The 26,731-nt window shown below is 49.8% G+C and overlaps 1 protein-coding gene across 15 annotated transcripts in view; it reads right to left on the reverse strand.

Moving 5' to 3' along the window:
- Window positions 1–26,731, reverse strand: part of Zmynd8 (zinc finger MYND-type containing 8) — a 77,755-nt gene that overhangs the window by 17,759 nt on the left and 33,265 nt on the right. For 11 of the 15 annotated variants that reach the window (XM_090352477.1, XM_090352475.1, XM_090352478.1 and 8 more), the window contains 10 exons: window positions 24,681–24,899; window positions 21,984–22,097; window positions 20,361–20,453; window positions 19,150–19,237; window positions 16,006–16,061; window positions 15,111–15,188; window positions 14,451–14,566; window positions 8,307–8,788; window positions 2,542–2,682; window positions 215–364 (listed from right to left, as the gene is read on the reverse strand). In XM_090352477.1, coding sequence (XP_090208603.1) covers window positions 215–364; window positions 2,542–2,682; window positions 8,307–8,788; window positions 14,451–14,566; window positions 15,111–15,188; window positions 16,006–16,061; window positions 19,150–19,237; window positions 20,361–20,453; window positions 21,984–22,097; window positions 24,681–24,899 — 1,537 coding nt within the window. The remainder of the gene's footprint in view (window positions 1–214; window positions 365–2,541; window positions 2,683–8,306; window positions 8,789–14,450; window positions 14,567–15,110; window positions 15,189–16,005; window positions 16,062–19,149; window positions 19,238–20,360; window positions 20,454–21,983; window positions 22,098–24,680; window positions 24,900–26,731) is intronic. The other 4 variants (XM_090352486.1, XM_090352484.1, XM_090352483.1 and 1 more) reach the window with 1 other exon arrangement.

Below are 26,731 nucleotides of genomic sequence, written 5' to 3' on the forward strand. Positions count from 1 at the left end.
CAATAGTTTGGAGCTGGAGGTGTGGCTCAGTGGGCAGAGCACTAGCCAATGGTTGAACATGTCAAGTGTAGAGTTCGAGTCCTGGTCTTGAAACAACAACAACAAAAAGAAACCAAACTGAAGATGTGTTAACTGGTACAGCCCTGCTTTGGCGAGGGCCCCAGCCCCGCCGACAGGGAGAAGCAGTGCTTGCAAGGGGCCTTGGCACACATACCCAGCTGTGCCTTGCAGCTCTCAATGGTCTTGTCCAGGTTCAGCTGGAAGCGGCTTCGGATCTGCCGCTTAGGCGAGATGAGGGGGACGGGAGCCGCCTGCTGCACCGCCTCGCTCAGCTCCTTCAGATCCATCTCCGCTTTGCTGCGATCTGCAAGGCACCGGACAGGTTCAGAGCAGGTGCTGGGGGCAGCCCACGCTCAACACCCAGCTTCTGCCAGGCAAAGCCGCAATAGACCTGCCCTCCGCCGATGCAGGGGCCCTGGAGGATGGTGGTCTGCCCTGGACAGCTAGATAGCTTCCGGGGGAGAGTAGACAGGCCAGCCTGGTACTCCAGGATCCCTAAGGGCTTCCCACGGCCAAAGGCTGTGTGACTCATTCTGCAAACCAGCAGCCACAGCGACACCTGCTGGCCAGAGGTGGAGCGACAGTTTGCCCAGGCCTGGAGAGGCACAGGGACCACAACTAGGCCAGGCTGGCTGCCTGCCTATCAGGCAACAGAGGCTTGATTTTGCTCTCAGTTGACCCAGTCCAGGTTCAAATGAGGAACAGAGGGAGGGAAGATGCAAGGGAGACCTTTGGCCTGTCTGTGCATGTGTGCGTGTGTGCACACGTGTGCATGTTCCATCTGGAAAATGGCAATGCTTAAGAGGATTGGCCCTGTATATAAGCTAGGGGACTGATGGGTGTCCCCAGGTAAGAAGCATGCCCCCCCCACCTCACTTGTGCCAACAGTGTGATCAGCAGGGATTGATTCGAGGGTCAGTGAGCTTCCACTTCCTGATTCCTTCTCACCCCTTCTGCTGCTCTACTGCCCCAGGACACGGGCACAGGAGCGCATTTGCTCAGTCTCTAGCATGTGCCTGGAGACCTAGCAGATCTTCTGAATGCCCAAAGCTTTTCTTCAGACCTGGAACCCAACGTGCCCTTGGGGGGTCTCAGACAGGGACCCTCAGCTTCCCCAAGCCCCCCACTGCCAAGGGTACCCGCCAACACAAGCCCAAGAATGTCCCCTTCCCCAGGCGTCACCCAGATGCACACAAGGTGCTGGGTGCCCGCCTGGTGGGGAGCAGTACTATTCTTGCCAGCATGCCTGGCAGAGAGAAAATGTCATCATGAGGGCAGACTGCCTCCAAGCCACACAGGAAGCCTGCAGGCAGGAGGCACCCGAGAAAAGGAAAGCAGATTGGGGGAGGGGAGGAATGAATGTTCCCGAGGCAGCAAATTGGGTCCCCCCTCCATGAACCACTGTGAACTGGAGCTGCACCGACTGAGCTGCACCTCTACTGTTCATCCTCCTTCAGCCACTTAACACCATCTACTCCTCCTCCATTCGTCCATCCACCACTCCCCTGTCCAGTCCTTCCCCAGCTACCCCTCCCTCCCTCCTTCTCTCCTTCCCTCTACCCCCTTCTCCTTACCCAACTGAGCTGTGGCTCAACTGGTAGAACACCAGCCTTAAGTGAAAAAGGTAAGGGACAGTGCCCAGGCCCCGAGTTCAAGCCCCAGGACACGCACACACAGAAATGAAGAGAATTAGGGAAACCATATACTTGACTAAACTGAGCATAAAAAAGATGAGGCAGCTGGACACTGTTGGCTTATGCTTGTAATCCTAGCTACTAAGGGGGCCCTGAGATCTGAGGATCATGGATGAAAGCCAGCAGGGGCTGAAAAGAGTCTGTGAGACTCTTATTTCTAATTAATCACCAGAAAACCGGAAGTAGTGCGTGGCTCAAAATGGTGGAGCATTAGCCTTGAGCAAAAGAGCTCAGGGACAGCACCCAGGCCCAGAGTACAAACCCCACTACTGACAAAAAAAAGAGATAGAAGTTCAAGAAACTCCTCTGTGATGCACTGGAGAGCAAGGTTTCAGAGATCAAGGGCAGTCATCTTGTCAACCTTGACCTAAATTGCAATGACTTTTTGGGCCAAATCCCTACACCCTGCTCCTGCTCCATGAATCCTTCTCCTGCATCACTTATATCTTTGATATCTTCTGCACACGTTAGAGTTCAAAGTTCAAGAACCATAAAAAAAAAAATTGAGGACACCAGAACCTGCAGAAACAGTTCCAGGTGCCAGTGGTTCACGATGTCATCCTAGCTACTCGGGAGGCTATAGATCTGAGGATCACAGTTCAAGACCAGCCGAGGAAGGAATGTCTGGGAGACTCCTATCTCCTGTAAACTACTCAGAAAAGGCCAGAAGTGGAGATGCAGCTCAAGTGGTCGAGCGCTAGTCTTGAGTACAGAGAGGCTCAGGGACAGCGCCAAGCCCTGAGTGAGTTCTAGCAGCCCCAGGACTCACAAAAACAAAGCCACTGACCGAGGTTAAGATTCAGGATGCTTCCTGTGGTGCATGGCCTCTCCACCTTCGCTGGGACGGACGCCGACGCTTGGGGAGAGAAAGGTTTGGGGCTCTCCGACAGGTTCCCCACTTGGCCTGTCTTTGTGGAGGTTGGAGAAGCTGAAAAGAAAGTGTAGAACTGTTAAGACGCCAACTTTACAAAGCAATACACAAGAAACACGGCCAGGCGTGGGCTTGGATGAGGAGCGGAGGGCAGGTGTGAGGTGTAAATTCATTCCACCTGGGCGAACACATCGCCGCCTCATGGACAGGTGGGCCAGGAAGGGCTGGCCATTTCTTTCCAGAAAAATGTTTCTTTCCCAATGTGAAACTGTTAAAGCCCCAAGCCATCAGCCTCCTGGTTATTTGATGCAACCCAAAGCACTGAGACAAATCGGCTAAGCTCCCACTGAAATTGTTTTGGCCCACGCACGGGTGTAAATCTCAGAATAAACAGCGATGGAAGCAGAACACCACACTCCAGATGTGGCGCTCAGAAAAAGGCCTGTCATCTGTGGACGGGAAGAGAACAAGCTGCCCTCACGCCGGCACCTGCTGGGGACCAGCCTGAACCCTGGACGGCCTCCAGCCTCCAGTGCAAAGGCTCCTAAGGCTGCAGGAAGTCAGACTCACCACCAGATGGTGAGAGCGAGACACGGATCCTCCATCCAGAATGGTCCCCCATCCCAGGGGTTTACACGTAGCTTCCTCTCCATGGAAAAGGATGAGGAGAATGGAGACCAAAGCCTTTATTTGATCAAACCAGCATTGTGGAGCCTCCTAAGGACTCTTGAATCATGTCTGTGGCCCTCAAGGGAACACAGTAACAGGCTGCCCTGCTCACACCTCCAGGCCCTTTTAAATAAAGCCAGCTTGGGCTGAAGTCCTAACTCGAAAGAGAACTGCCAGCTGGCCTGAGCTGGGGGCTGGGAGGGGGGGAGGAGGGAGGAGGACAGGGATCTGAGGTGATCTGGGTCCAATGGATGCAGCAAGGACAAAGGGAGGAGGGCCACAGGGTTCCCCCAAGGTGCCTCTGTTTCCTCCCTTGGCAAATGGGGATGCTCAGAATGAGAGCCGAGGGGTTCAATTCCCCCCAGGACCCTCCTCAGCTCCCACCTGGCATCAGGACCAGACAGGAAGATGTGGACAGCTTCTCTACCCGTGGGATCAGAGCAAGAGCTGTGAAGGAGCTCCATGCGTGGTGGTGACAGGGCCACCGTGCCTGAGTGCAGCTCATGGCTACCTCCCCGGATGAACTTCGAACTGTGGGTTTCACCATTGGAGCCAGGGGCAATCAGCTCAGTGCCAACCCTGCCCTAAGCCACTGCGAAGTGACTGTCCATGCCGGTAAATGCCCCACAAAGCCCAGGACAGCCTCAGGACGAAGTTCTCTGAACGTAAGTGCCACCACTGTTGTTCCATTGAGAAGTTTCCACAGGAATGCACAGTCCTGGTGTGAGTGAGGACAGGTCAACGCTTGTCCAATGGAGCTAAGCACATGCTCAACTAACATCAGAAAGAATCACACCTGGAATCCTAGCTACTCCGGAGGCTGAGACCTGGGCAGGAAGCCCATGAGACTTCCATCTCCAATGAACCATCAAAACGCTGGAAGAGATGGGGATGGGAATGTGCTTTAGAGGTAGAGTGTGTGCCTAGCATCCATGAAACCCTGGGTTCGATCCCTCAGTACCACATAAACAGAAAAAGCCAGAAGTGTAGCTGTGGCTCAAGTGAGCACAGGAAGGCTGAGGGACAATGCACAGGCTCTAAGTTCAAACCCCACGACTGGCAGAAAAAAGAAAAAAAAAAAAAGACAAATTAAAAAAAAAAAAATTAAGGGCAGGGAGTTTGGCCTAGTGGTAGAGTGCTTGCCTCGCATGTATGAAGACCCCAGTTCAATTCCTTGGTACCACATACATAGAAAAAATTGGAAGTGGTGCTGTGGCTCAAGTGGTAGAACTCTATCCTTGAGAAAGCACAAGGCCCTGAGTTCAAGGCCCAGTACTGGCAAATAAGTAAATAAATAAATGCTGGAGAAGAGGTGGCTCTAGTGGTAGAGTGCTACCTTTCAGCGACAGAGCCCAACCCCAACTCCTGAGTTTAGGACCCAGGATGAAAAACAGAGTGTGATAAACCACCAGAGACTGCCTGGCACAGAACTTGCCTGTGGGTCCTGGTGGTAGCAGTCCTGTCCCTATTCCCACCAAGGAACCCGAACACACAGCCCCACAATGCTTGTTCCACAAGGAAACAGGCCCACGCAGGACATCATTCAAGACATACTGCCAAGCAAACCTCTCCTACGAGTGTGTCTTAAATAATTCACCCAACTCAGGAGCTAAAAATACCCACAGAATGAACTCGGTGGGCAGACCGAAGACGGGGCCTTTCTAGCATGCTCTGGAGCCAACTAGCAAAGCCAACTGGGAGGGGAGAAGGTCTCTCTCTGCACACTGCTGCAGGAAAGGCAGGAAGAAAAGTCGTAGACAAAGCCTGAGGGGACAGCCAGACACCCAGAATCCCCCTGGGGATCGACTGAAAGATCCAAAGCCACAGGCAACCTCTAAAAAGTATTGTTTCTTCTAAGGGCCAGGAATTTGGCCTAGTGGTTAAAGTGCTTGCCTAGCATGCACGAAGACCCGGGTTTGATTTCTTGGTACCACAAACATAGAAAAAAGCTGGAAGTGGTGCTGAGGCTCAAGTGGTAGAGCTCTAGCCTTGAGAAAGTCCAAGGACAGTGCTCAGGCTCTGAGCTTGAGCCTAGGACTGGCAAAAAAATGAAAGTATTGTTTCTTCTAGGACATTTCTTCTTCTTGAATATTCTGTATTTGAAGAGATAAAAATGATGTAAAATTGAACATGAAGACTGAAGAAATCTAAAAGATGGGTGCTCAGTAATTAGAATCACATCGTCAGGGCTAGCATTCAAGAGGAGCGGGTGGACGGGAGGCTAGGTGAGGATGTTGAAAGGGACGATACTGCTCAAGGGGTACTGAATACATAAACTGCTCTGCTGAACTGTAACTCCTTTCTCCAACTACTTGAAGAAAACAATTTATTTACTGTGGCTCATGGGGCTTGATGGGCCTGGGCATTGTCCCTGAGCTCGGTAGCTCAAGGGTACTGCCCTACCATTGAGCCACAGTCCCACTTCCCATTTTCTAGTGATTAGTTGGAGGTAAGAGTCTTCTGGTCTTTAGTGTCTAGGCTGACTTTGAACCATGATCCTCAGGTTCCTGGCAGGCCACTCCAGGAAAAGCAGGCAATGCCTAGAGGCATTGTCGCCAGTCCCAGCTGTGTATGCTGCGGCTGCTGTTGGCGCAGGGTGGGTGAAGTCTGGAGAAGCTGCTCTGTGTCCCACGCGCCCACCCACAGAGGCCCACGGGGGAGTTACCCTGCCCAGATGTCGAGTGCCAGGCTCAGAGTCCCTGTTCTAAACCATGTGAGGCATTTGCAAAAGCAGACCAACATCGGAAATGCTTGTTTCAATTAAACTTTGAAACGCACGCCAATCCTTTCATAAAGCCATAAATCTCACCCAGAGGAAGAACTAATTGCCTTTGAAGTCAAATAGTTTAATCAAGATTTTTACACTGCCCAACAGTGGCTCATGCCTGTAATCCTAGCTACTCAGGAGGCTGAGATCTGAGGATCAAAGTTCAAAGCCAGTTCAGGAACAAAAGGACCAAAGATTCTTTTTTCTTTTTTTGCCAGTCCTGGTCTTGGGCTCAGAGCTTGTGCACTGTCCTTGGACTGTCTCAAGGCTAGCACTCTGCCACTTGAGCCTCAGCACCACTTTCGGCTTTTTGCTATGTATGTGGGGTACCGAGGAATCGAACCCGGGTCTTTGTGCATGCACTCTACCACTAGGCCAAACTCCCCGCCTGGACCAGAGATTCTTATCTCTAATTAACCTCTAGAGAAAAAACAAACACAAAACATAGGAAGTGGTGCTTGGCTCAAGGGTAGGGCAGTAGCCTCGAGCTAAAGAGCTCAGGGACACCAGTCACCAGTAGGTGGGTGGGGGAGGATTCTCTGCCAGCCCAGAGCCCCGATTAGGGGAGAACAGAACTTCTTCAACCATCAGCCATGCAGGACAGCAGCAGGACTGCTCGAACAAGTTCTAAGAGCAAGGAACTTTGCAGAAGCTAAATTCCATTCTGCAGAGGGCAGAGCTGCAGTGAGACTGCAGTGAGAACTGAGCTGCTGGAGTGCAGGAAGGGAAGGTTCTAAGCCTGCTTTTCACTAATTCGCATGTGTAGTTCACACTGCCACCCTCAAAACTTTGCATGGTGGGACACTACCTGTGCAGTCTCACCTGAGACCACCTCTCCTCCAGGAATTGGTGCGCCGTGGGATTTTTTTTAGTACAGCCCCGCTTCTCCTTCTATGAAGTGCTAACACCACTGTTACCAATAGAGGGCAGCAGAGTGGGGGTGCTGGGGGAAGGCCAGGACCCAGGATGGGCCTGGGCCTGGGCTGGGCTCCTCCCTCACATAGAGGCCTTCCAGGAGATCCATGGGTCAGCACCGCTCTATAGAGAGGGATGGACCAATATGGACCCACAAGCTAATGAGGGAGCTTTGAGTGAGGGAGAGGGGATCCAAAAGGCATGGAACACGCATGAATCAACACATTTCAGTGTCTGCCCGCTGAGTTTAGTGGAATTCAGGCAGCCACTGTGGGTCCCAATTTGTAAGAACAAAACAATTCTCAGGCAGGTGTCTGGTATAGCTCCCATCCACGATCAGGAGGTTGAGATCTGAAGATCCTGATTCCGAGCCAGCCTGGACCGACAAATCCAAAAGACTGTATCCCCTATTAACCAGCAAAAAGCATGAGGGGAAGTGTGGCTCAAGTAGTAGAGCGCCAGTCTTGGAAGGAAGGAAAAAAAACCAAGGGGAGAGCTCAAGACCCCAAGTTCAAGGCTCCAGTTTGGGCATAAAAATAAGACGAACTGAAGCAAATACAAAAATTAATGAAATGGCTCTGAATACCGCCTCATCTTATACTACATGGCTGCTCTTAACTCTCACAAAACATCCCAATGACATATGTAACAGGGACACTGACTAGAACTGAAGCACAGCTCTGTAACATCTCATCTAAAGCAACAAATAAATATATAAATGGCTGAGGAAGAGGTTAAGACCCTTAGCCTTTTCCTTTCCTGCCTCTTCGGGCAAGCTAGAAAGGAAAATTAAGCCAGATGATACTGGTGGGTTGTATCCGTAATTCTAGCTACTCAGGAGGTTGAGATCCAGAGGATAAAGGTACAAGGCCAGCCTAGACAACAACAACAAAAAAGTGTGAAAGTGTATGGTTCAAGTGGTAGAACACCAGCCAAGCAAACGACGCTTGTTTGAGATCCAGGCTTCAAACAATCAACAAAGCTAAACTAAATACATTGGGTGTACTGCCATAGCTTATAAAGCCATGGGTTTTGGTTGTTTTTCTTTCCCCTTTTTTTTTTGGGGGGGGGGGGAACCACCATTTCCATCCTAATTTCATGAAAATGAAGGGAAAAAAAAACACTACAAGTGACATAAACCCATGGATCTACACATTTCCTTCAGCCAAGAACAATCCAAGTAGGTAATGAGACATGGCAAAGCATAAAATAAAACAGAAAGACGGAACCTTCACCACCCATCTGTATGCGCTCGCCAGCTCAGACCCCACCGAGGTGACACCAGGGGTCGCCACCTGGGTCTAGGCCGCCTCTGCCCTGCCCCACTGACCTGTACTCTTATCCAGGAAGTCCATGGACTCCTCGCTGGCGCTGAAATGGCTGGACGTGGCCTTCTTCTCGGCGTCGGGCTCCACGTCGGAGCCCGTGTGCACGGAGGAGTTGGTGCTCATGGGGGATCTGGGCATGTCGGACAGTGAGATGCGTCGGCCCGGGGCCCCGCTCAGCATGGCTTTGCCCATCAGGATCTTGGGCGAGGCTGTCATGTCGAAGTTGAGCTTGACCTTGTCTTGCTTGTCGAGCTTGGCGGTGCCCGCGCCGGGGTTGCTGGGGTCCAGCAGCATTTGGTACTGGCTGTTGGGCGTGTAGGGCGTCCTGAAGGGAGAGTAATTAAAGACCCCAAACTTCCGGCGGATATTGTCCACGTAAACTTCCATCTCCTGCATGGCGCTGTTGAAAATGCTTTTAGTCTTTTTCACAGAAAAAGGAATTTCTTTAGACATGAGGTAGCAATTATTGATTGGAACCCAGGCCCTAGAGGAGCAAAAGAAAGTCAAGTCAACTCTCATTTCCAAGATGGGTGTGTGTGTGTGTGTGTGTGCGTGTGTGTGTGTGTGTGTGTGTGTGTGTGTGTACACGCACGCATGCATGTACTGGTTCTTGGGCTTGAATTTAGGGCCTTTCCTTCTCCCTTAGCTTTTTCACTCAAGACTGACACTCTACCACTTGACCAACAGCTCCAATTCTACTTAGTGGTTAACTGGAGATAAGAATCTCATGAACTGGGAGGGGGAAGAGGGAGGGGGAAGAGGAAGGGAAATGGGGTCCAAAACATAAGAAGGGGTATCAATGTGTGAGAAATAATGTACCTACTATCTGGCAAAAGTAACTGTAACCCCCCCCCATACATTATCTTGATAATAAAAAATAAAATGAGAAAAAAAATTGAATTAGAAAAAGAAAAAAAAAAAATCTCATGCACTTTCCTGTCCAGGCCGACAGAGCCACTATCTCAGATCTCAATCTCCTGAGCAGATGGGAATACAGACAGGAGCCACTGGTACCTCGCTTCATTTTTTTTTCCTTTTCTTCATGTAAGATTTTCCACTGCATATCATCTTTAAATAAGTGACTTGGTTTGAGTGATTAATTATATATAACCCACTTAACAAATGTGTTCTTGCCATAAGGAAATAGCATGAGCAGCAGAACTAAGTGAAGATGCGAAAAATGCCACAGGCCCGGTTATGTTAATCCAGGAAGAGCACAAAAATGCCTCTGATTCTCAGCCAGAAGAGAATAAAAGTCCCTGATCTGTACCCTCTACAAACCCAAGGATAGAACTGCCCCCCAGAACTCACTAAGGGACACACAGACACAGGGTTCTCTGCTCACTGAAACGGGGCCGGAAGGAAGCTGCACAAGCCCACTTCTAACAAGAGCATTTGTTTTCTGAGATGCTTTGGTCTGATTTGTCTGTTTTGTGATAAGGATTCACGATGTAGCCAGGCTGACCTCTTCTCTCCATCCTCCTGTCTCAGCCTGCTGAGATTACAGCCATGTGCCACCACACCCAGCAGGGTGTCTTCCATTTTGTTTTGGCTTGAACCCAGGGTTCTGTGCTTACAAGACAGCTCTCTAGCGCTTGAACCATGCAGCTCCAACTCTTGAATTTGGGATCATTCATGAAGCAGCCTTTAGTTTTCCTCCTGTCAGTACCCTACACCTCCCATCAGATCTGCACAGAGCAGTGGGCAGAAGGCCAGCTGCTGCTTCTTGAGAATCAGAAGCCAGTATGACTGTGGGAGGGGTGGGGATACCACAGTGTTGGAGCCAATAAGAGACATCGACACCTAAGGATGCCAACACTTCCGGTTCACCAGCCTGCCCCTAGTTTGCTGCTAGAATCTGCCAGAAACATGCTTTTCCCAGTGGACCCCCAGATTTCAGGGGACACACTGAAGCCAGTGGGGGAAGAAAGGTGTGTGAGGGGGGAGAAGCAGAGAAGACAGACATCAAGGGAGCTGGAGCGATGTCAGTTGCAGTCCAGTGTGGCCAGGTGGGGGTCTGGACCCAGTCCTCCCAGTTTTTCGTGTTCTCGAGCAATGGCAGGCTTCTTCTGTGACCTTAACCCTCTTCAACTGCTGCCATTACATTCTTGCTTTTCATAAGAAATAAGGTGTGATCTCAGGGAGGAAGTCAGGATGGAGACTGGCTGATTGCACATAAACATCGTGGAAATCGCTGGCTATTCTTTTGAGTCCCCAAGCCAGCAATCTCATGCACCTCCAAGGTGGCCATCTGCCAAGACCTGAAGATTTGGCACCCTTCTCCTCCAGGTGAGAAAGGAGGTGGAGCCAGGGCCCACTGACTCTGAATCCTGGAGGTGAGCAATCCGGGTGGACAGCCTGTGACCCGGGACTGAGCCGGCAGTGACATCTCAAGTGAGGATGGCCCTCAACCGAAGAAAGTGTGTGTGTGGTGGGGTAGGGGAGAAGGATTCAGGCCAGTGCCAGCCCAGACACCAGCTTCCCGGCCAGTGGCCAGCCCTGTGGCCGAGGCTCACCCAGGCTCTGCTTGCCTCAAAGCACACTTACTTCCTCCCAGGTTCTGAAGTGTCCTGAATGGGGCGTTGGCATTTCCCTTGCTTAGAGCAGGCTTGGGAAATATTAAAAGGGATATTAAGACTTACCTTACTGTGTAAGGTCTGGGAGGGGCAGACCCACTGCAACAACTCTGCACAGAGTCTAGCTAGAAGCACCCTGCCTCAGCTAAACCTTCCTGAGTCCACCCCAGCCACCTGGGGGATCCTGGCCAATGCATTGACCTCTCGGGGCTTCAGTTTTCTTTTAAAGCCAAGATAAAAATCAGTCTCTAGCCAGGAGCTGGTGGCTCATGCCTGTGAACCTAGCTACTCAGAAAGCTGAGATCTCAGGATTGTGGTTCAAAGCCAGCCCAGGCAGGAGAGTCTATGAGGCTCATATCTGCAATTCACTACCAAAAAGGCCAGAAGTAGAGGTGTGGCTCAAGTGGTACAGCTCTAGTCTTGAGTAACCCAGGCCTTAAGTTGAACCTCAGGACCAAAAACTACAAAAGCAGTCTCTTCTTCCCATGATATATGTCTCCTCCACCCCACACCCCGCAAATCACACTTACACGAATGAACAGAATATTAAAAACGGTGTGCCAGAAACAGTCTCTACACAATGCATACTGGGAGAAATGTCAGACTTCTTGGTCAAGTTCCCCGGCACATAGAACTATTATACAGGAACTGTATTTTTACATAACTGTGTGCCATGTGTCCAATAAAACAGAAAAACAAAAAAGCAAGAAAAAAGGGGGGGGGTAAACTATTTATTTTTAAAAGACAAAAGGCCATTCAGAACATGCCTGCCCAGACACACTCAGGGTGACCAGCCTGACGACTGCCTTGACCTGGTCAGAAACACGAGTACTGCCTCTCAGAAAAGGACAGGGCAGTAACCTAGGCTCTGGGTTTAAGAGAGGGACTAAGTGTCCTGAGGGGGTCAGGCTGTCACGGGCAACAGTGGACCACTCAGGAGGCAGGACGCATGCGCACACTGGAGGCAGAGGCATACTGGCTCACTCACAACCTGGCTTTTGGGGAGGCAGGATGCATGCACATGTCGACTCAATCTGCCTCTTAGGAAGCAAGGACGCATGCGCATATTGGCTCTCCCGCAGCCTCTGCCTCACCCAGCCACCAGTGGTGGATACGGGTGTCCTCTAAGTGCTGACAGCGCCTCGCTGTGGCCTACCCTAACCAGCTTTTGCAACGGGCCCTTGCACCCCAAATGAACCCAAAAGGGTTCACCCTTAAGAAAACAGACAACTCTACAGACTGAAAGAGGAACTCAAGTGAACAGGAAACTCTGGCTTCCTCTAGTTCCTGGCCAAACCAAAGATTAACTAGTGTTTGGTTTGGTCTGTAATTTGTGTTTTGTAGTACTGGAGTTGAAATCCATCATGATTCTGCAAGCGAAGCAAACACCATACCACTTCAGCCACACCCCTACCCCTTCAGCCACACCCCTACCCCAGCGTCTCCATGTGGGCAGGCGTCTGCACTGTGCTACCCTACAGAGTAAGAATCAAGCCAGGGGCTAGTGACTCACACCTGTAATCTTAGCTACTCAGGAGGCTGAGATCTGAGGATCAGGGTTCCAAGATAGCTGGGGCAGGAAAGTCCACGAGACTCTTATCTCTGATAAATTACTCAAAAAAGCCAGAAGAGGCTCTGTGGCTCAAATAGTAGAGCACTTGCCTTGAGCAAAAGAAGCTTGGGGACAGCGGGGACAGCACCCAGGCCCAGCTTTCAGTGACTCACACTTGTAATCCTAGCTACTAGGGAGTCTGAGATCAGAGGATCACAGTTTGAAGCTAGTCAGGAGAGGAAAGTTCTGGGAGACTCTTCAAATATCCACCAAAAAGCCAGGAAGTGAAGGGGTGGGTCAAGTGGGAAAGCAACAACATTGAGTGAAAAAGCTCAAGGACGGTACCCAGGCCTGAGGTTCAAGCCCTATTACCCGGTCTCTTTCTCTCAGGCAAACACACACACACGCACACAAACAAGCACAGAAAGAAAAATATAACTGCACACCCTTTAGTCCCGTCTCCCACCATCTTCTCCCATCATGGCCCAGAGAGCAAAGGGCTCCGGGTTTGCCACCTCACTCTACCCAGGTATCGGCCCATGGCAAGGCCCAGTGGCACCTCCTGAGGGGCAGAGCAAGTCCATCTGCTTCCACAGCCCTGGTAATGCCTCAGGCTGAGCATCACCAAATGAGTAGTTTGTGCTAGTACTAGGACTTGAACTCAGGACCTAGACACTGTCCCTTAGCTTTTTTACTCAGCGTTGGCACTCTGCCACTTGAGCCACACCTCTAACTTCTTTGTCTTTTTAAAAAAACCGATTAGAGCTAAGAGTCATGGACTTTCTTGCTCAGGCTGGCATTGAACCTCAATCCTCAGATCCCAGGCTCCTGAGTCTCCAGGGTGACAGGCGTGAGCTCCCAGCATCTGGCTCGTCTGGAAAATCTCAAGCAAAATCTAACGAAGTGCTATTTCAGATGCTGGTTTTACTTTAAAATATAAACTGTATTTCCTGTTTATTTATTCTGAGTTAGTATATAATTTTACTTTATGTATTTAAATAGTACCCTGTGGCACTTGTGTGCTCTAACTGCTTCCAGGGGAGGGGATGTGTGTGAGGCTTTGAAAGAGTCTCACCTAATTAAATAGAACTTGCTTGGAGGGGTGGGGGTGGAGTATGTCAGTGTGCAGGCACCAGGGACTTTGCCTGCCTGTAAGGGAGCTGCTATTAGCTGGAGCAGAGGGGTGGGCAGAAGGCAGGGGGTGGGGGACTTATGCCTGTCAAAACAGGATCTCCTTATAATTCGCCATTTTTGCTACAGAGAAAAGGGAACAGGAGGGAACTGCTTTGCATAATGGCAAGAGATTCATTTATTGGCAGGCTGGGAAAATACTTCCGATCCCTGAAAGCATTATTTTGAAAAGCAATTTGCTCAGGTTTAATTTACTCCAGGAAAAGGGGGGGGGGTGTAATACACACACACACACACACACACACACACACACACGAACGCACGCACACACACATATATATATACACATATATATTTGTCTAGCAGCACTTAACCACAGAACTCATTTCCACGCTAGTTTTCATCAACCCAACCATTACAGGAAGATTATTTTCTAATGTACCTGAAGAAATTAAAGCCTGTACATTGGACTTAACACAGCACAGGAAAATATTTTACAACTACCCGATCCACAGCTGGCAGATTACAATGGTAAACAAAAACAACAGTATCAGCTACCAATATGCCTGGCGCCAGTGGCTCACGCCTGTCACCCCAGCAGCTCAGGAAGCTGAGACCTGAGGATAATGTTCAAAGCCAGACTTCATCTCCAATTAAACAGACTCTTACTGGCAAATTGCCAGATAAGAGAGGCATGGCTCTAAGTAGTAGAGTACCAACCATGAGCAAATAAGCCTCGTGAGAACACTAGGCCCTGAGTTCAAATCCTAGCACCAGCAGGTGTGAACGCGTGAATGTACACGCACACAAAAGATGATAATAGTAATAGCTATATGTCCCAATGAGTCAACTGAAGGTATGAACAAGTTCAAAGATTTAACATCCACCTGTCATGCTGTCCAAAGAATCGGGCATCCACCTGTCCATCTTTATCTCGCAGAGCTTTTGCAGGCCAGAATGGAAACCCCTTCAGCTTTGCCCATACCAATGGGTGTGGATTACTCTAGAAGAAGAAAAACAAGATGGCGGATTTATATGTTAGGTGCCGAGGTCCACGTTGCAGTTTGCTATGGGAGGTTGGTGCAAACAGGCAGGAAGTGATATGAACCTCGAGTACCGAGACATCAGTCCCTAAGCAGGGCTAGCTGCTAGGAGGCGGCAGCTGTGACACCTGGACACCACCAGGAAGGAGTTTCCAAGAGAAGACTGAGAAGAATCCGTGAAAAAAATACAGAAACTGTGTTGAGCCAGACAGCTCATACCTGTAAATCCTACCTACTCAGCAGGCCGAGATCTGAGGCAGTAAAAGTGATAAGATCTCAACTTTGACTCCCAGTGCAGCTAGTTCCGTCACTAGGACAGCTAACCTGGGCACCAAAACCATCAGATCATGAAGTCTATCCTGCCAGGACTCCATCTGGCTGCCTGTGTTTATCTGCAGGACTTACCCACATTTTCACCTCCCCGGCTCTGGAGGGGTGTCTTAGGGTTTCTGGCCAAGGCGCAGGGGAGTAATAAATGAAATAAGGAAAGCAGAATCAACTCACACAAGGCTCACAAAACCAGTTGTCTCGTTTCTGGCAAGCAGCTAAATAACATTCTGGACATACTTCAATTTCATTCATCTGGAAAGAAAAGGGGTATTAGATCGCATTGCCTGGAAGGAAGGCCTTGCATCTGGCTGCCCTGAATAAATGCTTGATGATAGCTCCAAACATTTGGGGTTTCCATTCAGAGAGCTGGTTTTCTTTTCCTTTTTCTCTATGTTTAGAGACAGGTTCTGACTATGTTACCCAGGGCAGCCTAGAACTTGCGACACTCTGGCCTGCTGGAATGGCAGGTGTGTACTACACGCTCGGCCTGTTTGTTGGCTATGAAGGGTAAGATGAAACCTCACAGCAAGAAGGCAATGGAGAGGAACCCCCCATGGCAACCTGTGTGTCACTATGGCCTTCCAGACCAAAGTGACAGAGCAACCACCAGGCTAGGCACACAACCTCCACGGTTCCCACAGTAATGATGCTTCTTCCCCAAATACTGGCAGGGCCTAACACCCGGCAGCTTACATGCAACTGTCCTTTCCCCTGGAGGAAGAAGAGCCAGGCCTAAGGCCTTGGACCTGGGGGTGGCTTGATCTGAAGACTGCTGCCACTGCTTACAGCTCATTCACCAACTCCAGGCCAAGCTGCCTTCTAAGCTGGCACTTCTCCATTCCCACATTCACTGCTACCCAGCCACCTCTGGAAGGGGACACAAGGGCCCCTGCCTCCATGCCACCATGCATAGGGCCAGGGACGTTAGCGGATACTAATTGTGGGAAGGGGTCTACAACACCTCCCTGCTGCCACATGGGGCGCTGTTTACCCCTCCACGGATGAGGAGATGGCACAGCTCCTGCCCCGGGTACCAGGCCTCCCAGGATGGCTGGAACCATGTACATACCTCGTGCTCACAGATTTTGATGACGACTTTCGCTATTTGTGTCAACTTGTGATTTCCTAAGAGAATGGGAAAACAGAACTGCTCTGATTACATAAAATAATATTTACCAGAAGAATAAAAAGAAAAAAATCAGAACTAATTCTAATGGCGACAGCTCTAATGGAAACACCCTACCTTAGGTCTACACACCTACTGATGCCCTTTATAACTTGTTTTCTTGGTTAACCTGTTTTCAGAATTTAAAAGGCTAAAATCCAGAAGTTTCTGGCTTCTAATATGGGTTCAAATGATTGACTTCAGCCATCAAAACTGATGAAGCTCTGATACCCGCAGGCCCTCTCTACAGACCAGGGATTTTGTTGTTGTTGTTGTTTTTGCCAGTCCTGGGGCTTGAAATCAGCCTGGGTTCTGTCCCTCAGATCTACCACTTGAACCACAGTGCCACATCCAGTTTTTTCTGTGATTAATTTAAGACAGGAGTCTCATGGACTAAGCCAGGCATGGTGGCTCACGCCTGTAATCCTAGCTACTCAGGAGGCTGAGATCTGAGAATCTAGGTTCAAAGCCAGCCCGGGCACTACAAAGCCGTGAGACTCTTACCTTTAATTAATCACTAGAAAATGGGAAGTGGAGCTATGGCTCAAGGGTAGGGTGGTATCCTTGAGTTGAAGAGCTCAGGGACAGCACCCAGGCCCAGAGTTCAAGCCCTATGACCCCCCCCCAAAAAAAAAAAGTTTCATGGACTTTCCTGTCTGGACTGGCTCTGAACTACAATCCTCTTATCATTTCAGCCTCCTGAGTAGCTAGGATTACAGTTGTGAGCCACCAGTGCCCAGCTCAGACAGTGAGATTTCTACTGGAGAAATGCTGTAGCAGTCTACAGGCTCTCACTATGAGAAAGAAACACAGCCCAACTGCAAGCCCAGAGAGGAAGTGACACAGAGCAGCTCTGCCACACCCGCCTGGTGCTGGCGGGGACACTGAGGAAAGGCACAGCTCACCAGGAGTAAGCCAACATCAGCAGTGCTGTCTCCATGACAACGCATGGCCAATGAGGTGAACACCAGTTCTGGGTCCAATTCTAAGTCTCCAAAGTTGGTCAAAATCCTCTCTCCTCCCTCCCTCAACCTCCCCCTTCCTCTCCCTCTGTCTCTCTCTGTCTCCCCCTCCACACACACACACACAGCCTAAGATTGTGGCTTCTTAGAAAACTCCTTATGGCAGGGCTTGACCTGCGTGAACTTAACTTGTCCACACAACTCTCAGTGTCCAGGCTCCTTCCTCCCCTCCAGCCTCTGAGGGGTTAACACGTTGCATGTTAAAGCAGACTCTCAGCTATTCACAAAGCCTTCCCTAAGCCCTAGGTAAGAATCTGTGCAAGAAGATAGCTGCCTGCCCTTGGAAGAGGTCAGTACCCACTGAGAGTGATAAATACCCGACTTGAGCAGGGAACCCTTGGCGGGGGCGGGGGGCAGGTCCCCAGGCCTGGGTGGGCAGACAAGGCTCTCAGGGACTGAAGGAAAAGGAGAAGCCATCAAGGCCAAAGGGATACATGGACTCCTGGGCAGAGGAGACTAGGACCAGAGTGGGAGGACACTGAAAGATTGAAGATCTGACTGACCAGAAGGAAGATGGGGAAGGCTGTGGGTGGGGAGGGAGTAGGAGAAGCTAAGAATCAAGGTTTGAATGGAAATTCTCCTCCATGCTGGCCTAAAAGAGCCAACTAATCCTCCAAGTCCAGGAAAGTGAGAACTATCCCCAGTAGAAACAGCTTTTGCAATTCAACAGTCATAAAGCATATTGTTTTTGGAAAGGAGCAAAAGATTGACTATCACTATCCACAAAAATTAAAATGAAGGCCGGGAGTTTGGCCTAGTGGTAGAGTGCTTGCCTAGCATGCACAAAGACCATATACATAGAAAAAAAAAGCTGGAAGTGGTGCTGAGGCTCAAGTGGTAGAGCTCTAGCCTTGAGAAAGTCCAAGGACAGTGCTCAGGCCCTGAGCTCAAGCCCAGGACTGGCAAAAAAAAAAAAAAAAAAAAAAATTAAAATGAATACAGGTACATAAAAGAATACCCAGTAACAAAAAGATTGGGGGAGAGGGGCAAACTACACTTAGCAAACTGTACCTTCCAGAATGGCCAAAATGAGAGAGACAGAAAAGCTAAGTATCAACCAGGCTGTGAAGCAGCTCGAATGCTCGCCTGTAAAACTGTGCAGTCACTGGCAAGGACAATTAGGCCAAATGTTTTATAAAGCTGAGCACTGACCTAGGCAGGGAGCTGGCACAGTTCCCAGGAAAGCAGGGCCCACAGTGTGCAAAAGCCCCCAGCAGCTCTTCTCCTAACAACCCAAAGGCAAAAGTGCCCTCAACACCCGCCCCCATCAGCCACGTGAACACATGCACTGTAGGACATGGTGCAAAGGAAAACCACCCAGTAATGAAAAGGAACAGATGGCCGACATCCCGGATGAATGCTGGTAGCATTCGTGTGGCAAGGCACTGAACAAGAAAGAGTACAATGTCTATGACTCAGTTTACAGGAAATTCCAAGATCACAAAAAGCAGAAGGGGCCGGGAGTTTGGCCTAGTGGTAGAGGGCTTGCCTAGCATGCACGAAGACCCAGGTTCAATTCCTCCGTACCCCACATACATAGCAAAAAGCCAGAAGTGGTGCTGTGGCTCAAGTGGTAGAGCTCTAGCCTTGAGAAAGTCCAAGGACAGTGCTCAGGCCATGAGCTCAAGCCCAGGACTGGAAAAAAAAAAAAAAAAAAAAGCACAACAGTTCGTTTCTAGACTAGAGGTAACTGACAGGAGTCAGGTGGAAACTGACCAAGCTAGACTTTCTCCGGGGGCTGTGGTTACACATGTGTTCTTTCATGTACACATGGCTGTGAACACTAAAATAAGGAAATTTTAGGGCTAGATAATGCACCTTAGTGGTAAGAGTACTTAACTCCTGATGCAATCAAGCACTTGACACCAAAGAAAGAGCAGCAGTAGCACAGGGCTCCGGGGCCCTGGAGATGTCTGTTCATAAGCCAGTGACCGGAGTGTCCCCTGGAGCTGGCCCTAGTTTGCACTGCAGGGCAGAAGGGCACACCCAGCATGCTCCCTTCCAGAGGCGCCTCTGAGCCACTCACCACCATTATAAATGATGCAGTTGTGTAAAATCCACTTGGCGTCGGCCAGGAAGGCCTCGGTGCAGCCATACATTTTCTTCTTTGCATTCTGGGGAGACAAGCCAGAGCATCAGCTTCTATACAAACCTCCAGGGTAGCACTTGCAATCTCCACGCTCCCGTCACTAGACAGTCACCCACCCAGCCCATCCATGGTGCTTGAAGTTTCTGACAGCTGCAGCCCTTCCACACTGACTGCCAGGCCCCATGCTCTCCCATACACAATGGGGTATTTGGCACATTGTCTCTGCTTTCTGGAAGAGGAAACTGAGGCACAGTAGGGGTGAAAGCTGAACCTAGGATTACATCCCTGACTTTTCTGATGACTCTGGGTTTTTTCCACCACACAACCACATAGCATTTTCCCAATCAGATTAGAATTTACTATTTGGTTCCTGTGAACGCATGCTTTGAATGTTATTATGTTGGTGATGGGACTTGAACTCAAGGCCTGAGAACTGTCCCTTAGCTTTTGAGCTCAAGGCCGATGTTCTACCATTTGAGCTATTCCTCCACTTTCAAATTTTGGGTTGGTTTATTGGAGGTAAGAGTCTCGTGACCATTCCTGACCAGTCTGGCTCAAACCAAAATCCTCAGAGCTCAGCCTCCTGAGTAGCTAGAATTACAGGTCTGGGCGCCAGCACTCAGCACTGCACGCATGCTTTCTATTCCTGGCTCCCACAGCTCAGTGCAGAGCCACGACTGGGGACCTGACTCTGCGTGTCACACATGTTAGTGCTCAGCATGGATTCTTTTCCTGTGAACTTTGAAAAACATCTTTAGATGTTACAGAAACAGCCTTCTCAGATGGTAGGTCCATTCTAAGAAGCCATGTGTTGCTGCTAATCTGAAAGTTTCCCAAACACTTATCATCTTCTCTTCTTCTTTCCTGTTGCTCTCATTGGCACCCTGGAAAGAGTGAGCTCGGGGGAGAGGAGGGAGCTGCAATCAACCCCCAAAATCCCCAAGAAGCTTCCATGACTCATTCATGTAACAAGGGTGGCCAGGCAGAGAGGACTTAACATGGCACTGGGGTCTGTGGAAGAAGTGGCGGTTGGGGACATCAAAACTGAGCAGGTACGTGCAGGGAAGCGATCAGACTTGAGGTGGGGATGGGAAGGGAATAGGAGCTCGAACCCAGGGCTCTGTAGCCAGGCTCTGGTGGAGGCCAACCTTTTCCAGTGTGCAAAGGTCCATGGGATGGAAAATGTATTCGGCGTAGTCAGGGTGCTGTTCTAGTGGCACAGGCTTCTGGAAGGCATCGGTCTGCAAGAGAGAAGATACACAGGCATGGGCTAAGGGAGGCCCAGAACCGCAAGCAATCAGGGGCTCAGAAAGATGGCGGCTGCCTTTCAGAACAGAGCCCACAGGCTCCACAGAGGACCCTGAAAAACTGCAAATGGATCCATCCTCTAAACCTGCCCTATTGTTGGCAATCACCCCAGGCCCAGCTGAGCTTGTTTTGAGTTTTGTCATTTGCTTTGTTTTGGGCACAGACCCAGGTTACAGGTTCTGTTCTCACCACTGGCTGATGCACGATCTATCAGTTACATTAGACAGGGACCCCAAAGAACGGTTAATACCCGTACACACGCCCAGGAGCAAAAACGAGGGCAAAATCCAGCTATGAGAGACGCTACAGCACACACACAGTCACCAAATGCCAACAGATAATTTCTACATGGGAGCGAGCAACCTAGACAGTGAGATTTTGCTTTTCCTTTGAGAAGTCATACTGTCTTCAATTACAGGGACTATGATAAGATTTTTATCCTGATCCAGTCGCTTAAGCCTTTCATGAATCAGCTGAAGGCCCAGCCTAGTTTGCTGTGTTACTTATCAGTTCAAGTGATCTAGAGGATTTAATGAAATGCTAAATTCTACACGAGCAAGGCTTCTAGCAGGTTAGCATCTGTACATGAGCCCTCTTTTATCCAGAATGAAAGTTAAGTCTATTGTATATTAAGAGTATACTTCAGGCAAGGTGCCAGTGGTTCACTTCTGTAATCTCAAGAGACTGAGATCTGAGAATCAAAGTTTCAAGTCAGTCAGGCTGGCAAGTGCTTGAGAGACTCTTATTTCCAACTAGCCAGCAAGAGCTGGAAATGGAAGTGTGGCTTAAGAGGAAGAGAGAGGATAAGCTTTGAGCAAACTGCCAAGAGAGAACACAAGGCTCTGAATTCAAGCATCAGCTAGGTCAATAAGGTATCAATAGATCTGCCAGCCAGCACGTCACACTGCGACACACACACCACGCGGCGGCTAAAAGGTGCTGCCCTGACATAAGACTTCCCAAAAGGCACCCAAACTACACTCCACTTGCCATTTCCAGACTGGAAGAATAGGCCATCGTCCACAGCTCACTCTTGGTGGGAATGTCCCTGTTGCAGTTTACTAGAAGGTATCATGGGGCCTGGGTTTATGAATAGACAGGCTACATTCATCTCTCAGGGAAGGGGAATTTCACAAATGCCAGGAAAAGACCAGACAATTCCTCTTAGGCCAATAGGAAATGAAGTCTCATTTCCCCACCCACCAGAACTTGAAATCCCCACCAGCTTTCTACATAGGCCATCCCCAATTCCTTAGGCACACAGCATACTCACTGCCGAGACTCAATCGACAGAATACCATGGCATTTACGTTTCTGAATTTGAGTGTGAATCTCCAAGCGGGTCCAAAGAGTATGCACAGGTTGCCTGAGAAGCCAGGCTTCCACGGACCACGTGGGATGCTAGAACAGAAGGAAAGGCAGCGTCTGATTTACGCTTGCACCAGCAGGAGCTTTCTCCTTACCCCGGGCTGCTTCATTTTCTGAATGGCAAACTTGAGCAGGTAGGACAGTTGTTCAATGGTGAGCATTGTCATGGCTTTGCTTTGGGTCTCGATGCACTCTGCTACTGTAATCTTCTACAAGTCAAAAATCATAACACACAGATGCAGTTAGAAAAACAGCACTAGCTGTGCATCCATTCTCCTTCTACTTTTTCTCTCCCTCCCCCCCTTTAAAAGAAAATTTCCATCTAAACATGAAGAGCTGAAGCTGGGCAAGGTCTCCATCTCTGGGACCAACCTATACAAACAGTATTTGCATGTTGTACTAGATTGGTCTGTAAAGCAGATATCATTTGCATGGCTATCCTGGATTGGTTAGTCAAACAAGACATCATTTGCATGTCGATCCATGTTTTTCCTAACACATGGAGACAGGAGCTGATGCCATCTGGAGGATCACCACTGTAACCCTTGGATCTCAAGGCTGGGAAGTAAAAGGGTCACAGGTTCATCAAGGTGACCTCCCCGTTCACCGCCTGCATCTTCCAGGGGTCCTGAATTCAGGAGCCTGGTAGGGCATCTCCAGTAACAGGGCAGATGCAGGCTGAGCTTCAAGATAAAGAATCTGAGGGTGCCAATAGTTACGTAGGACTTTGTTCTATCCCCACAATGGGAAGCAATTCAAGTTGCCCTGGAAACTTCTCCAAGGGGCACAGCGTGGCTGCCTACCTCCACAGGCAGTAACTTGTCATTTCATAAGACAGAGACATTCCCATCTGAGAGCCCCAGAGAAGAGACTGAACATGGACTCTTCTATGTAAATCTGGACGCACAGTTAAGGATTCAGGTGCCAGGGACAATGGAACTAGGAGACTTCACTATTGTCAGGGAAAACTCTGGAGCACTGGGCCTGGAGAGGCGGGAAGTTCACCACCCTTCCCTCTCCTGTGTGAAGGATTAGGAGTTTCTGGCTGGTTGAGGAAGAAAGGGACAGACAAGACAAGGATCAGCTGAGAACAGCACGAGGCACACAACCTCATTGCTGACAGCCAAAGCCTGACACTTCCCAGCCTTCCTAGCTGCTGGCTTTGCCAAATAATGCCTGGAAGGACTTGGGCCTCTGAAATACAAAGGACAAGTATTCCTTGAATCTCAGCATGTTTCCAGTCTGGTATCCGCCTGGCATTCTTTCCTGCCTCCCTCCTGATCTGGCCCCATCCTCCTGCCTGACCCCACGGATGGACGCTTACCAATGAACCCAAGGGCAAGTCAGCAGGAGAGATGGGTAAACAAGGAAGCTGGGCGCTGGCGGCACACGCCTGTAATGCTAGGGATCTGTCTATCCACACCACATTCCCAAGTCCTCCATGGCAATCAAGGCCGCAGGGATAGGGAGCACGTACTCAAAGCCGGTCCTCCCTTGATGAACTAGCCTCATCCACCGAGGACCCGCCCTGCACAGCCTCTGTCCACCTTGTACTGAAGATCTGGTTGAGGCCCCCACGCCCTCACTCACAAGTGGAGAATAAGGTCACAGAGAACATTAGCCCCAGAGCACAGGGACAGCGTGTCTGATGACACCAACCCAGGAGCCTCTAACAACACCATGCTCTAATGACAAGGCCTGGAGATCTAATTTCCTCTCCTCTATCTTATCTTTTTCCTTCCTTTACACTGAAGTGGCACCAGAGACTTAATCCTGTGACTCGAGGGGGAAGGTTTTCATTACACTGAAGGTACCTGGGTGATTTTCCATCTCATACACAGAAAGCTTCCTCGTTTGAGAGGCACTGTGGAATGCAAGACCCTCTACATTAACTTGGTATATGAATATTCCAGCATCCAAACATGGCGGCCATAGCGGAAGCCCCGCGCACGCAGGGCACATCGCAAGGGCTGGCTCAGAGCTCCGGGGCGGGAAGATGCAGGAGGTCGGGGTGGGGAGGGGGACTACCATCAAGGCCAGGATGTGGGCAAGGTGTCCCCGGATGGCTGTGACGCTCCCTCCACCCACTCAGCACAGCTTCAATTGTCTTCCCATAGCGGTGTGGCTTCCAGGCCTGGGCTCTTCAGGGGGACTCAGTGACGGCTGAAACGTTTCCTCCCCATCTCCATTCAGTTTTCTCCCATCTCATGAACTTGATTTGGGCGCCTGTCGTCTTCTGCTAGGAAGATCCGTCGCCCATGCGGTTCTGTGCACTAGAAGATCCCAGGGACCCCGTATGTGCTCAAGAAACGTGTGCCAGATGAAAGGGCTCACTGAGTGGCTGTCATGCCGGAGGGTGAGGGGGTGTCACCCAAAAACTGGTCTCCTGGATTGACTACTGTCAGTGACTCAGTGAGGCAGAGGAAGAAAATCCAAGGAAGACAGAATCAGATCTTTTCCCAAACAGGAACAAGGTTTAGAAGTTCACTTCCCAGGCGTTGGCTACAGAAGATGCAGAGGCAGCTGCACATGTCAAAGCCATCCGGGGATTTGTCAAGCAGCGGAAGCCATGACAAGGCAAATCGTCTTTCCAAGAGTGGCTGCGTGGTAGCCAGGGCAGGTGCTGGTCCAGAGAGGCAAGAGCAGCCCGGACAGGCAGACCAGAAGGCCAGAAATCTCTCTTTTTTTTCCCCCCTTTTGGGATTATATGCAAATGTCAAACTGAAAGGAAGAAAGAGAAAGGAAGAGGAAAACGAGGCAGGTAAGGTCAATTCATTCGTCAGGCAACTAACCTCACATTCAGGACAAAACCAGTCCCCCTCTGGTTCCGATGTCAGTCTCAGACACTTAGCGTGATAAACCCGGGGACAGAGCTCACAGCAAAGGACTTGGCCTTCCCGGTGACAGACCCAGCAGTAGAAATCATTCCGTCCATCCTGCGGTACAACATCAACAGGGTCTGTGGTGAGTGGCTGCTTCATATAGTAAAACGGACCATGTCTTAGTTCTGACTGAAATGTAGGCAAGAAAGACAGGCGGGGTTTCAAAACAAATGTGCATCACCAGCAGGAATTTTGAACAAGTACATCACAGTGCCTCACCCCCCCCCCCCGCCTCCCACCAGCCACACTAGCTCAGGTCACCCTATCCCAGTTAGAGGGGGGGAAATACTCCCAACCTGATACTTGGAAAGGCTGGGCCTTGAAGGCCAGCATCAGAGTTACTGGGGAGCCCTAGCAATACCTGGCTTCTATCTCTATCACGAGCAACCAACTACGTGGACCCTGGCTATGTCTTCACCTCACCCTCGGTTTTCTCATCTGTAAAATGAGGCTGATGATGGTTAAGGGCATGGTGCTGGGCTGGGATTCAGTGGGGTGAACAAGGCCCCCACGGGAGATTCATTCATCTCACTAACAGGATTAAGAGCCCAGGATACACAAATCCAGGCTTCCACCGCAATGTACATGGCAACTGGAGAATGGAGAAGGTGGATTTGGGCCAACAAACCATGACCACGTGTTTTGCTTGGTTTGATTTTTCTAAAGTCCACTTGTAGTACACAAACTACAGGTTCCTAAAAGCTGGATTGTCTTCTTAAAACAAGAGCCACAGTCAGGCGCCGGTGGCCAGTGTCTCACACCTGTAATTCTAGCTACTCAGAAGGCTGAGATCTAAAGATCCAGGTTCAAAGCCAGTCCTTAAGACTCTTATCTCCAATTAACCACCAGAAACCTAAAAGTAACGCTGTACCTCAAGAGGTAGAGGGATAGCCTTGAGCTGGAGAGCTCAGGGACAGCACCCAGGCACAGAGTGTACGTCCTACAACCAACAAAAAAGAAAAGCCACATTTCTCACCTACACCAATCCATAGGAACCAGAACTCTTCCTATCCCAACATGAGAACTATTTCTCTGAAACCCTACATGATAACAAAGCCACACTCCTAACACAGAAATCACAGTTGAAAAACAGTAAAAGAAATGTCAAGGTGAGCATAGCCTAGTGGTAGAATGTTCGCCTAGTATGCACGAAGCCCCAGGTTCAATTCCTTGGTACCACATACACAGAAAAGGCCGGAAGTGGTGCTGTGGCTCAAGTGGCAGAGTGCTAGCCTTGAGCAAATAGTGTCCAAGAAAGGTGCCCAGGTACTGAGTTCAAGCCCCAGGACTGGCCCAAGGGGGAAGGGAAAAAAAAAAGGGAATGTACAAGCTGGGCTCGTGGCCCACGCCTGTAATCCTAGCTACTCAGGAGGCTGAGATCTGAGGATCACAGTTCAAAGTCAGCCAGGCACTAAAGTCTGTGACACTCATCTCCAATTAACCACCAGAATATCAGAAGTAGAGGTGGGGCTCAACATGGTAGAGCGTTAGCCTTGAGCTGAAGAGCTCAGGGACAGCACCCAGGCCCAGAGTTCAAGCCCCACAAATGACAACAACAAAAAATGTCCATTGAACAAAAATGGGTGCCAGGCATTAGTGACTCACGCCTGTAATTCTAGCTACTTAGGAGGGTGAGATCTAAGGATCAAGGTTCAAAGCCTTCAGAAAGCTACTCAACCCACTCTGGGCCTCCATTTCTTAGCAAAAATAAACAACATAACCAGAATGGTTTATCCAGTCCCTATTATTAACCCATGGTATGGGGGAGGGGAGGAACGTTTGCTTTTTCTATCTTCAGCCCAGATTTTGGTTGGTTCAGTGGAGATGGAATTGAGGGCTTTTTTCCCTTGGGCGGGCTCTGGCTTGGATAGCCGGGATTATTGCTGTGAGTCACCCACCTGGCTCCTGTTGTCTACCTTTCAATACACACCACTGGACAAGCTTCTTTTTTTGTCCTGGGA

The sequence above is a fragment of the Megascapheus bottae genome, chromosome 18 (genome assembly GCF_031878675.1).
Source record: "Megascapheus bottae isolate mThoBot1 chromosome 18, mThoBot2.hap1, whole genome shotgun sequence".
NCBI lineage: Eukaryota > Metazoa > Chordata > Mammalia > Rodentia > Geomyidae > Megascapheus > Megascapheus bottae.